Source organism: Pipistrellus kuhlii, unplaced genomic scaffold, assembly GCF_014108245.1.
Source record: "Pipistrellus kuhlii isolate mPipKuh1 unplaced genomic scaffold, mPipKuh1.p scaffold_m20_p_21, whole genome shotgun sequence".
NCBI lineage: Eukaryota > Metazoa > Chordata > Mammalia > Chiroptera > Vespertilionidae > Pipistrellus > Pipistrellus kuhlii.
This window is the reverse complement of record NW_023425520.1, coordinates 5,406,119-5,420,287: the sequence shown is the minus strand read 5'-3', so window position 1 is coordinate 5,420,287 and position 14,169 is coordinate 5,406,119. Positions and strand designations below refer to the sequence as shown.

At 37.9% G+C, this 14,169-nt stretch overlaps 1 protein-coding gene across 5 annotated transcripts in view; it reads right to left on the bottom strand.

Moving 5' to 3' along the window:
* Window positions 1-14,169, bottom strand: part of ADAM28 (ADAM metallopeptidase domain 28) — a 51,340-nt gene that overhangs the window by 32,741 nt on the left and 4,430 nt on the right. For 4 of the 5 annotated variants that reach the window (XM_045585905.1, XM_045585906.1, XM_045585907.1 and 1 more), the window contains exons 2-6: window positions 12,496-12,599; window positions 7,520-7,596; window positions 6,018-6,096; window positions 4,526-4,602; window positions 816-1,008 (exon numbers count right to left, since the gene is read on the bottom strand). In XM_045585905.1, the coding sequence (XP_045441861.1) occupies window positions 816-1,008; window positions 4,526-4,602; window positions 6,018-6,096; window positions 7,520-7,596; window positions 12,496-12,599 (530 nt within the window). The remainder of the gene's footprint in view (window positions 1-815; window positions 1,009-4,525; window positions 4,603-6,017; window positions 6,097-7,519; window positions 7,597-12,495; window positions 12,600-14,169) is intronic. The other variant, XM_045585908.1, reaches the window with a different exon arrangement.

Sequence of the window (14,169 nt, the reverse complement as noted above, 5' to 3'; positions counted from 1 at the left end):
AGGTAGGAGGAAAGACAGGAAGAGAGAGAGAGAGAGAGAGAGAGAGAGAGAGAGAGAGAGAGAGAGAGAGAGAGGAGAGAGAGGAGAGAGAGAGGCGATGAAAGCATAGTTACATAGTTATTTGCACATGATTAGCAAGGAATTGAGACAGAGATAAGAGGTCTGTACCAGGAGATCAGCCTTCACATAGGTAAGAGTGGTTCTTCTGTCTGGCAGCATCCAAACACCCAGCACATTGAACCCAACAGAGATTTTATTTTATTCGGACCAATTCTGCCCACTGCTTATGGGTTCTCTAAATGTTTATAAGAGATGATCTTTTGTCACTGAAAGCTGGATTCCATATATGAAAGCACATTCTAAGCTGCTGTGGGCAGATCCCATATTTGCTTTTCTCACTGCTGCATCCTCAGCACCTATGGCAGTACTTAAAGAAAGATTTGTTGAATGAGTTCATTCATGGCAGTACTTAAAGAAAGATTTGTTGAATGAGTTCATTCATGGCAGTACTTAAAGAAAGATTTGTTGAATGAGTTCATTCATGAAGAAAGCAGGATATTTTACCTCAAGGTAATAGTAATACTTTACACTGTTGTTGCATGTTAGAGTATTGTGAAGGTTGCCTGCTCCTAGTTGATCCATAAGTACTTATTAAATAAATCAATGTACAATAAGGTTTTAATGTCTCTATAACCTATTAGTTTCAACAATGACTGTAAAAATTTCAGCAATGTGCAGTTGCTAAGACTAGAACCCAGGGCAGACAGGACAGAATACATGAGTGTCCCAAATAAAAAAAATAGAGGTATGCATACGAGCAGACTGGTGGCAGGTGGGGTCACATTCCGCCGAGATGTATGTGCCCATAACATGTCATCCATCCCACAGGTGCTGTTATCCTTCTTTTCATTGGGATCATGCTTGAAGAGTGCATGCTGCTGTTCATCCTGATTTGCAGAGCCTAAAGGTTCAATGAAGTACCTTTCATCTCCCTGACTGAAGTAGCCCCTAAAAAATATGAGTCCAGGCTCCTTAAAAATTATCCCTGCATTTGAGTGCTATAGACTTAGTTAGAGACTCCAAAAAGTTACCATCACCAAAACATTCTAAGCTCACGGCAGTAGAACACAGTGTAACATTTCAGCTGAAGATCCCCTCAGAAATTATGTAGACATATTTCCTCTATGAGGAAATGGAACCTATTGAGGAAAAATGGCCCCTGCATATAGCTAACCTTATAGTAATATAGCTAATATATAATATATAATATATAATAATATATAATAGTCATATAGCTAACCTTAGTCAGAGCTGGCACTAGAATAAAATTTCCTGACTCTTGTTCCACTATTCTTCCAATTCCTTTTCCTTGTCTGTTCTCAGGCATACTGAAAATGAAAAGAGATTTTCTAGTCTTATAGATAAGAGCTAAAACTTTGGGCCTATCACTTATTAGTGGTGATACCATGGGAAATTACTTAAACTCACATAGCTTCATTTTCTCTGTAAAATGAGAGTAATAATACATACAACAGAATTGTTACAAAAATTGAAGGAGATAATATGCAAAGCATATGATCAGTGAATAATGCCAATTTCATCTTAATTCTCTCTGCTGAAGACCCAAGTTAAGATTCATTGGACCATATTTAGGGAACAACCATTATTCATTAAGCATTGGATTAAAAGCAGATGGTAGAAAAGAGTCGTGGTCTCTCCTCTCATAGAGCTTATATTCAAATGAAGAAGATAGATGTTGATTAAATAATTACATTATATATATATATATATATATATGTATGTATAATTATATGATATATACGTAATATACATAATTACAGCAGATAATTTCCAAGGAGAAAAACACAAGAACATACAATAGGGCAAATGGATTTATTATACATAGATCTAGTAGAGTAAGAGGTGATGTGGAGAGATAAATTGGGGGATTGATTGCATTGGTCTGAATAGTGTGGCAATAGACAGAGAGTGCAGTGAATAATCTCAGAAAAGATTGAGAACATATAATCAATAAGGCTTGATAATGGATTAAAATAGGTAGTTGAAAGGCAATAAATCTTCAAAAACTTAGGTTTCTGGATTAGGCAAATAGTTGGTCGATTATTTGCTGTGATAAGGAATACTGGAAAAATACCAGATTTTAGAGAAAACCATTAGCTTCATTAATATTTCATTAAGATATCCAGATATGGAAGATTTATGGAGATAAGAAAGAAAAAAATAGACATTCAAGTCTAGGTATCAGAAGTCTGGATATCTTATTATGGACAGACACATGGGGAGTCCTTGGTACAGAGAAAGAAATGGACAAGCATGGATAGGACAAAATAGAGATTTTAGAGTGAAGAGAGAAGGTGAGGAGAAATTTCCATTTCCTAAAGGTTCTGACTTTAAAATTGGTACTCAAAACCTATATTTTGAAAGCAAGCAACCAATCAAAGAAAAGCAACTTGGAAAGCAATTCAGATTTTTAATTTATAAACTACTATTAAAAGGGGCCACATTTCCTTCAAATTTAAAAAAAATTAGCCCTTAGAATTCATATTTCCCTATAGTGCAAACACACACACACACACACTGAGTGGCCAGACTATTATGACCACCCCATTAATACTTCATTGGGCCACCTTTTGCCTTCAATACTGTGGCGATTCTTCTTGGCATTGACTCCATGAGATGTTGAAAGGTGATGTGAGGAATCTGACACCATTCCTGGTGACTAGCACTGTCCAGTTCTGTGAGATTTGTGGAACCAAGTGTCTGATGGCTCTTTTAACTTCGTCCCACAAATGCTCAATTGGATTGAGATCTGGTGATTGTGGGGGGCACCTAATCAAGGTAAAGTTTCCCTCATGTTCTTGAAACCACTCCTGCACAAGACGAGCACCATGGCATGGCGCATTGTCTTGTTGGAAGAAGCCACCTCCATTGGGATACACCATCATCACAATAGGATGAACTTGATCAGCAATGATACTTAGATATGTTGGCTATTAAGACATTGTCCCACAGGAATTAAAGAACCCAAATCATACCAGGAAAATATGCCCCAAACCATAGCACTCCCCTAACCAGCTTGAAGGGTTGTACTCATGTATGTGGGGTGCATGCTTTCATGCTGTTTCCACAAATTTCTGACTCTGCTATCTGCACGATGCAACTGGAAAAGTGACTCATGGGACCACAGGACATTTTTCCAATGCTTGACTGTCCATTCCTTGTGTTCCTGCGCGAATTGGAGATGTTTTATCTTGGTAACTGCAGACAGCAAAAGTATTTGAACAGGCCTTCGGCTTCCATATCCCATATGATGCAGTGTACTACTAATTTGCCTACAAACATCAGATGGCATAATAATCTGGCCACTCAGTATCCTATCTAAGAAAAGAGTAATATGCAAATTGACCATCACTCCAACACACAAGATGGCTGCCACAAGATGGCCAGCAGGGGAGGGCAATTTAGGGGGACCCAGGCCTAAAGGGGAGGGCAGTTGGGGGCGATCAGGCTTGAGGAAAAGGCAGTTAGGGGTGACCAGGCAGGCAGAGGAGGGCAGCTGGGGGCACCCAGGCCTGCATGGTGGGGTAGTTGGGGGGGACCCAGGCCTGCAGGGGAAGGCAGTTGGGGGAGACCAAGGGAAGGAAGTTAGGTGTCAATCAGGCTGGCAAGGGAGTGATTAGGGGGTGATCATGCTGGCAGGCAGGAAAACATTTGGGAGCCAGCTGTCCAGGATTGTGAGAGGGATGTCTGACTGCTCATTTAGGCCCCATCCCAGACCTAAATGGGCAGTCGGACATCCCTCAAGGGATCCCAGATTGGAAAGGGTACAGGCTGGGCTGAGGGACACACACACACACCCATGCACAGATTCCATGTACCCGGCCTCCAGTGTGTACCAGTCCTCTAATAATAATAATAATATATATATATATACAATATATATATATACACACACACACACACACACACACACACACACACACACACTAGAGGCAGGGTGCACGGAGTCGGTGCACCAGTGAGGTCCTTCAGCCTGGTTTGTGGGATTTGACTGAAACCAGTTCTCTGACATCCCCCAAGGGGTCTCAGATTGCGAGAGGGTGCAGGCCAGGCCAAGGGACCCCATCAATGCACAACTGGGGCTGGGAGGACGCAAGAAGTTGGTCAGCAGAGGAGAAACTGTAGGAGGGCTCCAGGGCATGTCCAGCCCATCTCACTAAATCCTAATCAGCTGGACCCCAGCACAAGCTAACCTACTGATTGGAACATCTGCCTCCTGGTGGTCAATGCACATCATAGCAAGCAGTTGAGTGACCTTAGCATATCATTAGCATATTATGTTTTGATTGGTTGAATGGCTGACTGGGCAACAGGACACTTAACATATTAGGCTATTATTATATAGGATACATTATTGTTGGCACTATTACTATTATTTTGGTTTATTAGACACACATACCACCCAATCATCAAAGATACATACAAACTATTCATGAAGTCTTACCTTAGACCCCTACATGTGCTGATGCTAGCTTCAGAAATTTTTGCATTAATAATATATCCTTGATAATAACAGTCATCCTAAAGAAAAAAGAAAATGGATTTTATAAAGGAAAGTGTGCATGTTTTTAGACCATTGCTATATTTTAAAATTGCAATTTTGAAATAGTATCTATAATGCTTTAAAGTCATTTTATGTTGAATAAATCAACTTAAAGATAGTAAAAACATTTTTAACTTTTTTATTGTTGAAATCTTTAATATTTAATTAATGATCCCAAATGCTTACAGATTGCTAATTAAATGTTGGTGTAAATGTTTGTGTTACAGCCAAAACTGGTTTGGCTCAGTGGTAGAGGGCGTCTGTGGACTGAAACGTCCCAGGATCGATTCCGGTTAAGGGCATGTACGTTGGCATATCCCAGTGGGGGGTGTGCAGGAGGCGGCTGGTCGATGTTTCTCTCTCATCGATGTTTCTGGCTCTCTATCTCTCTCTCTTCCTCTCTGTAAAAAATCAGTAAAATATATATTTTTAAAAATGTTTGTGTTGCAGATAAAGGAAAACAGGTTGAATACATGTTCAAAACCCGAGCTCCCAAAATGACATTTATTTCTTTCTTTGACTGATTGATCATTATTTTTTTCCTAACAACTAGTTAGGAAAATGCACAATGTTAACCCTTTTTCATCCGTATGTGTTTCTATCAAGTAGACCTTTCTTCTTTTGGGAAGATCAAGTATTGGCCTATAAACCCATGAGCCACTGCATAATTTTATAGAAGAGAATGTGTGAAGGCCTTCCAATAGAAGACAGACCTCTGAAAAGTTGGCAATGATAAAATACCCCTGTTACTTCACACTGTCATCTTGTCTAAGAGTCAAGAATGAAAATTATTTAAAAAAAACACACATAGAATTTTATAATTCTACCATTAGGAAATAGTCTAGACTTTGAGAGAAGTGATCATATGTAATTTTCCACTCTTCTAATGAAAATAAGGAGTTCCTTCTGTCCACTTTCCTATTGGGAGCCCTTGAAGCTGGAAAGGATTACCATATTTGTAAAGGAATGACTTTGTTTTTGTCAAACTCTCCAAATAATGGAGGATAAATCAAGAAATTACTACTAGCCTGGCTAGTGTGGCTCAGTGATTGAGCACTGACCCAGAAACTTTGAAGATCTCATTGTGGCACACACACCCCCATCTGACCCAGTCAAGGCACATGCCAGGTTTGCAAGCTGGTTCCCTAGAATGGGGCGAGCAGGAGGCAGCTGATGGATGATGTTTCTCCTTCATTGATGTTTCTATCCCTCTCTCTTCCTCTTTCCCTAACAATTTTAAAAAATATTTTAAAAAGAAAGAAATTACTATGAAATAAAGCACTGATGGATGTTATACATGCTCCTTCCCTTTTACTACTTGTTTGGCAATGACTGCATTTGGATGTGTGGGTCATACCCCAATTAACAATAAATCTAGGCTACTCCATCTTACCATGATCTGTGGGCTGGAGGTGACCTCCTTTCCTGTGGAATTATAATGTGTTTCCGTGTAACCTGGTGCCAAGAGATCCCTGGTGACAAAGAAAAAAGTCATAGTTACTAATTACAAAGTTCAGTGATCAAAGTGAGAGCTTTCACTGGGTGTACAGTAAAGTTCCAATTCCTGAGCGCCTCATCCCAACCCCTTACAAGTTCAGGCACTCATTAGAAGTAGGGAACAATGTCTGCTTTGTTGTCTGGCTTTGCTTACTGGTCTGAGGAAAGACTTGAGGAAGAAATGAAACTGAGGGGAAGTTGGTAAAAGGTGGCTGAATAGAGTGCTGTTCCTCACCAGTTTAAGATAACTGCATTTCCACCTAGCCCTTCAGTCACCAGTGACTGTTCAAGTTTATTGAAAATTCCCTTGCATTTGGCAGTTTGGGTCCCTCCAGTATTTCTGTTGAACCTTCTTAAAATTCTTTCAATTATTCTCTAGAAAATCTAAGTCTGACCTATATTTTTAAAAGAGGTAGGCAAAAAGAAAAGGAAATAATGAATATATATTAGGTGCTATCTCTGAACTGGCCACTGGGTAAGACCTGTTACATGAGTCATTTCATATAATCTTTTCAACAATCCTACAAAATAAATATTATTCTTTGTTGTTTAGATGAGATTAAATAGTTCAAATGGCTAGAATCATGTTTAGGTCTGCCTTAATCCCAACCCTGTATTCCCTCCAATACAGTACACTATTTCCAAACTCCAGACAGTTTCGAGTTTTTGCAAAAGGTGATAGTCTATTTGTCTATCTTGCTGTCCTATATAGAACAATTGAGGGATTGAAATAAATTGAAAGCACAAATTAGGAAATTGCGTTAGAAATAGTGTATCTATAGGATAATCAGGATTTGGGTGTGAGCTTAGACAGTGAAATTTGAAAAGAAACATTGAATTTTGATGAACTGGATGGAGAGGTTGGAGAGGTAAGAGCTTAATGTAACATATGAGAGAAATGGATGTGTTAGTGGGCAGCTGAGTAGAAAGGGCATTACTGTTGAAATCAGGAGAGCCCAACTCTGGTTTTACCATTGAATAGGTTCATTGATCCTAGAGTTTATTTAACTTTTATATCTCTTATTTTTTTCCAGTGAAAATGGTTGCAAATTGTTTTTAAAATCTAATCTTTCAGTGCTAGAATAATAAAATAAAATAGTAAAAGGGAAGAATTAAAAATCTATAGTTATTTCATCGAATTTGATAAAATTTATGTCTGCTTGCACCTCATTTAATTTGTTTTATTCCTAGAAGTATAAAATACTACTAAACTATTGTTTTATCCAATGTGTTCCTTCTACTTTAGTAGGAATTGAACCTCTTGGGCCAGTTGGGAGCAAAAGCTGAGTAGTCAAAGTTTACATGATATATAAGTAATAACAGACTCAATTAGCATACCATACTTCTCATGTGCTAATTTGCTGTTGGTGAGCATTATATGAGAAAAAGGACACTTACTTGGATTTTTTTAAATAAAGCACTGCAATTTTCCCATTAACTGTCATTTCATACTTCACTTCAATTTCATATTTTTCCTGCAAAAATGTAAAAACATTTGCTGGTAATTAAGAAATCATTTTGCTAGGTCAATCTGTTTAATCATTAGCAAGCAGTGCCTGCTTTTCCTTAACAGTAGTGTATATAATGCCAAATGTCTGTTTCTGCCTCTCTTAACAAATCTAACAACTTTGCCAACTAAGTAGATAAATTACATGAGACCTTTATATCCATCCATCTTTCCCTCCATCCATCCATTTGTTTACCTATTCATGCATTTTACAAATATTGAGTGCTGGGCATTTGCAAGATATGGCTTTGTTCTAGAAATTAAACTCAAAACAACAAAAATTGGTGCTTGCTGTCAGGAAGCTTATAACCTTGTAGAAAAGCAGACAATAAATGTGAATTATGTCATATAATAAATGATATAAATATGTAAGCAATGTGGAATGACTAAGATCTTAAAGAAAGTAAAGACTTTCCTGAGGAAGTAATGTATAAACTGAGATATGAATTAGCCAGGTGAAGCAGAGCAGAGAAGTTATTTGAGAAGGAATAGTTTGCGCACAGACCCAAAGACATTTAAGGATCTTGCTGATGATTTTTAGGGTGAGCTCTTAAGGCTAAGCGGAGGTCAGAATATGGGCAAAGATAACAAGAATATGCACCCTAGGGCAGGAAGAAGCCATCAGTAATAAAACGGTCTCAGGTATTCAGAAAGAGAAAAATATCACCTCAAGTAAAACATGTGGATTAGGAGAATTGTCTTAAGTTTCAATTTATGTATATGGGAAGAATTATAGAGGACTATACAGGGTACTTGAAAGATCGCATTGGGTATTGAGTTTTGATTTTGTTGTATAAAACTAGGTTACCAGTCATGGTTACACACAACACCTAAAACTTCACTGCCAAGACATTGCTATTATAGACATCGAAAAATGGTGACGACATGTGATTGAAAACCATTTATGATGGACTGAGTGCTCTTCTCTCTGCTGTTGCATTTTTCTTCTCGCTTCCCTCTCCTGGCCACATCAGTACCAGAGCTCATTGAGGGACAATAGTGAATTAGAATTATCAGGTTAGAGATATCATGCAGAGATTTATCATCATCAAGGTCAGGTATTTTGGCCCATATTCCCTATTAATAATCAATTATTGATGTCTTTCCTGGGGTCAATATCACATGACTGTAAATATTCTATACTGTGGGCGTAAATGTTGTAAGGCTGATGTCATTTAGTTCATTTTCATAAATAACAGGAGGTGGGAAAGATCCTGAGGATAAAAAATAAAATCCACAGGAAATTGCTCTAACCACTGGTAGAAAGGCTGTATAGAATAAAAATATTAGGAGGACACAAAATATGAGCTTCTAATCAGAAGAACCTTCTAGGTATTTGCTTCTATTAGCAATGGAGTTTTAATGGATTTTCACCTAAAACATTATTTAGAGGCTGTTTTAGGAAACAATCATTGCTTTTGTAATGGAAGTTTTAGCTGACATTAGCATATATATTATGGATGAAAGGAAACAGCAGGGAAGAAAACCAGTGTCTGTATGAAAGGGTGCAGTGGGCTAGGTTATAATTGTACTTCTCAAATACAAGTCCACAGTGAAGGGTAATGCCTGCTAATAGAAAATATGGGTTCTATCTGGATTCTAAACACACCTTGGAGAGGAAAAATACACCTTGATTTGAAGAGCATATAGTCAGGAGAGGAAAAATACACCTTGATTTGAAGAGCATCCACTAGAAGGAAATGATGTGAAGTCTATTGAATAAGTTTAGTTGGTCACAGATCTGTGTGTAACTAAAATTTCTCCAGAAAACAAATGCCATGGCTACAGAGTGTAGACTAAGAAGGTCATGGTCCTGGGTGATCCAAAATATGAGCAGATGTGGATCTATGAGATCAAGATGGTGCCCATGGGCATACATGAACTAGCAAAAGAAACCCTACAAATTCCAGGGAAGATCTTAATTCAAGCCTGGCCACAACACACAGAAAATCTGAGACTTCTACTGGTGGACCTAGCTAAGGCCTAAAATTGTTTCTAATAAGAGGAAGCATTATGCTGTCAGATATTTTATTTTATAGCACTAGAGGCCTGGTGCATGAAATTTGTGCATGGGGGGAGGGTTGTCACCCTCTCCAATTTGGGACCCCTTGAGGGAAGTCCAACTGCCTGTTTAGGCCCAATCCCACTGGGAATCAGAAATCCCAGTCAGAAATCCCTCTCACAATCCTGGACTGCTGGCTCCCAGCTTCTCTGCCTGCCAGCCTGATCAATCCCTAACCATTCCCCTGCCAGCTTGATCAATGTCTAACTGCTCCCCTGCTGGCCCTATTGCTCCTAACTGCCCTCTTCTGTTGGCCTGGTCATCCCTAACTGCCTTCCCTTGCAGGTGTGATCACCCCCAACGGCCCTCCCTTGAAGGCCTGGTCTCTCCCAAATTCCTTCCCCTCTGGCCTGATCACCCACAACTGCCCTCCCCTGCTGACCATCTTGTGGTGGCCATCTTGTGTATTGGAGTGATGGTCAATTTGCATATTACTCTTTTATTATATAGGATGAGCCAAAAGCAAGATGGTTTTGGCCTCTAGAAAGTATGAGCTAGAGTCTGAATTTTAGGAAGAATAGTGACCATCTTTTGAATGTAAGTTCCCAACTTCAGGGACTTTGGTTAAGTATTTGTTGAGTAAATGTTTATGTAGTTGTTTTGGCAATGTACTCCAGTTATATTCCTCTATTCATTTGTCCATCTGTCTATTTATTCACTTGCTCATTTATTCAAATACTTATTTAGTTTCCCTACACTGTGTATATAAAATACAATAATGAATATAATGTATAATCATGAATAAAACATTCTTCTATCCTAATGTTTAGTGGCCCCTCCAGAAAGTTTTCAAATGGTTATTTTATTTCAACTCAAATTGTAAGTCATATAGTCAGTTATGATAAACTTAGGAAAATGGAGGCAAGTTTTGGACACAGCTTCCAGGTAACATTGGTACCCAAGTCTCTGGTCCAGTAGAGGACACTGCTATATAATAATAAGTATAAGAGTCCTCCTCTTCAGAGGCCCTGAGTCATGGTTAATCTAGCCTGAGACCTAGGGGGCATCAACAGAATACAAAGATCCCCTTGGTCACATATATTATGAATTCTGGATGTTTCAAGTAATTGCTCATCAATTCTTTGCACAAGAAAGACCAATAGTCTCAATACAGAATCCATAAAAATAATCTCCAAGATTTTGGCTTATATCAATGACAGTATTTCTATTAGTCATAATCTGTATTTGAGCAAAAAGAGAATATTCTTTATATTAGGGGGGAAATGTGCCTGCTGTGTGGCCGACAGGATGCCATTAGCATTTCTAGACATGTTTTGTAGACAAGTGTGATATGGCAGAAATCAGCAACCCTGACAGGACAGGATTGAAATAGTAGACATGCAGCAGCATGGGGTCTTATATTTGTAGAGGGGACAAGGGCTGGAATCCCAGAGACACATCTCTGGTATGTTTCTAGATGTTCACAGGGAGATGATAAAATCCACGTGATATAATTGCCAGATAAAATACAGGATACAAGTGATATTAGGATGTCCAATAAATAGTGAATAATGTTTCTGATACTGAGAATATGATAGGTTACATAGGATAGCATCATAGCATAAACTTGAACAGGGAGTTAATTATTGCATCCTGCTTTGATTTTTGTGTAATCACCTCAAAATAGCCATATGAGATAAGCACTACTGTTGATATCTCACTTTTCACACAGAGAATTTGAAGTTCCTATTTGCCTAAGTTTACACAGGGAGAATTAACAAAGCTAAGACATGAACACAAACTAGCCCTCTGAATTCAGATCCTTTGTACTTTCCCTAAGGATCAGGAAATCATAGGTTCATACTGCCAGTTAACAGAACAGCTGACTAGATAAATACGTATTTGGAGTAAATATCAAGCGCATTTGCATTCATCTACTCAATCATTTAACAAATTGGTTGAACATCTAGTATGTGCCAATAACTACTTTATGTTTTTTCATCAAGGTGATTATTTGGATGCTTAAATTTATTTTTATATTTATGAGGAACTCGCTATACAACTGTGATGGAAAACACTGGACATGTACTCAAATTGTTCTCCAAATATTCAGTGAAGAAAGGTACCTGGCATTATCCAAGTGGGAAATATAAGACTTCATCTCACAATAGATGGTGCAAGTTATTATTTATGTCTCATGTATCTGGACTTTCCTGACTCCCCACAAAAGAGTTACAGGTGTAAGGAATTAGAAAATTATTGTTGAAGGAATCATTATATGTTAGCTTTCCTCTTTTGATTGAGAATGTGTCATTTCATTAATTATAAGAATTATACAGACTTTAATAGCTGCCTTTTTAGAAAGGACAGAGGTAAATGTCATGTTTAATTATAGTAATTAATCTTGGTATGCATATATGCATGCATTTATCCACAATACTTTATTTTCTACATCAGTTTTAAAGTTCATGATTTTGTTTATATGTGTGTGTATAAATAGAGAGATAATAAATTACATCAAATTTCTTTGTGAGTACACAGAATAAATTATATATTACCATAAGAATGTCAAATTTTCCTCTCTCTGTGACCTTGGATAGTTTAATTTAACCATCAGAACCTTAATCTGAAAAAATAAGGTAGAATATTACATTATTTTGAAGATTAATAAGTAGAACAGGTAAAAAAAAAATCAAATACAAATGTGTACATATTTGTATATGTATTTCTATATTAAATATAATTATATATTTATATATACACCATGTGCATTTATATATTGTATGTATGTGTATTTTCTACACACACACATATATACATATATATAAATTCAATATTTTTTCTCTGTTAAATTAAAAGCTGTACCTGTTGATGTGGCTTCTTGGTCTCTCGTTTATACAGTGGATGAAGTTTTCTGGGATAAACTACTTCATACTTCTTTACTCCATTGACTTCTCCTATAGCATTTACTAAAAAGAGTAAGAGAAGCTTTAACTAATCAGAACTAATAGGCTGTTTGGAAATGGTCATCTTTAATGCATTTCTGGTGAATGGTGTCTCCCACAGAGACTTTGAGTTGGTTCAGAGAGTTATTAAAGTGCAGACACCAAAAGAGATCCACAAAATCAGAGACTCACTCTTCCTTTCAAATCTTTACATTAACTTATCCCTTTAAATAGTTCCCCACAGAGAATATTTCTTTTACATTTTCCCACTTCTCTTTGCTATCTTGAATCCCCACAGAGGAATAGAGCAAACAGTACAGACAAAAGCTAGTCAAGGAAGGCAGAAGCCAAATGAATCCTCTAAGAAGCTAAATCAGTGTCAGAGTGGTAGAATGGAAGCACTGTCAAAGCTACAGTATTAGAAATATGAAGTAACTAATGGGTGTCATTTCAGATTCTAAGATATTTTCCTTGATCTTTCCAAAAGCAATGTTTTATAAGATTGAAAGAAATGAAGTCAGTAAGAAAAGGCTCCAATACCAGTGTCATGGACTGGGCAAGCTCTTTGCATTACAGACACACCTTCATTATTGCAAACAACACATAAAAAATATTTTAAAACTTAGAGAATAGGTAATTGGAACACTATTACTGGCCTGGAAGGAAATTTCTGAGCCTGCTGATACCTTAGAAGAGAAGACACTATGGGGGGCGGAGGGGGATGAGGGCATAGAACAGGGGGTAGGGGAGGCTGGGGGAGGGGGGGATAAGGGCATAGGACAGGGGGTAGGGGAGACTGGGGGAAGGTCAATGGGGAAAATAAAAAGGAGACACATGTACTACTATATATGTAATACTTTAAACAATAAAATTTAAAAAGAAAGAGAATTGAAAAGTTAACTCATTCAATCTCCTATCTGCATCTTGAAATCTCAATATTGTATCTAGAAGTTATTTTTGAGAAATATTCAGTTTTTCCAAAGCTAACACTGGAATTTCTATTTTCTTTTATTTTTCTACTAGAGGCCCAATGCAGAAAATTTGTGCAAGGAGCTTGGCCGTTGCAGCCCTGGCTTTGTCCGGAAGGTGGTCTTGAAGGATGTCCAGAAGGCCGTCCAGAAGGTTGTTTGGCTTTCTCTAATTAGCATATTACACTTTTATTATTATAGATTTACCCGCATGGTCCAGTCCCTGTTCTGTGCAGAGTGAAGCCTGAGGAAATATCAGCAGATCTGCTCTCTGGCCGCTGAAGAGGCTGCAGGTCCACGCAGAATGTAGATGTAATAGGAACCAGGGCCCAACCCAGCAACTGACTGACACTAGAACTAGAAAAGCTTTAGTGTCTGTGTAGAGTAGGAGGCTCTCTGAAGGTAACTTTAGCTCATTACACTACTCAAAAATATGTCCTATGATAATACAAATTTATGTTACCCTGGTTGATCTTCTAACAAATAGAACTAAGGATTTTTGTTAGTTGCCTTGAATGACTATAAACTTATCCCAATACTAGAGGCCTGGTGCACGAAATTCGTAAAGGAGCTCTGCCCTGGCAGCCCCGGCTTCATCCAGAAGGACATCCAGAAGGTTGTTCATC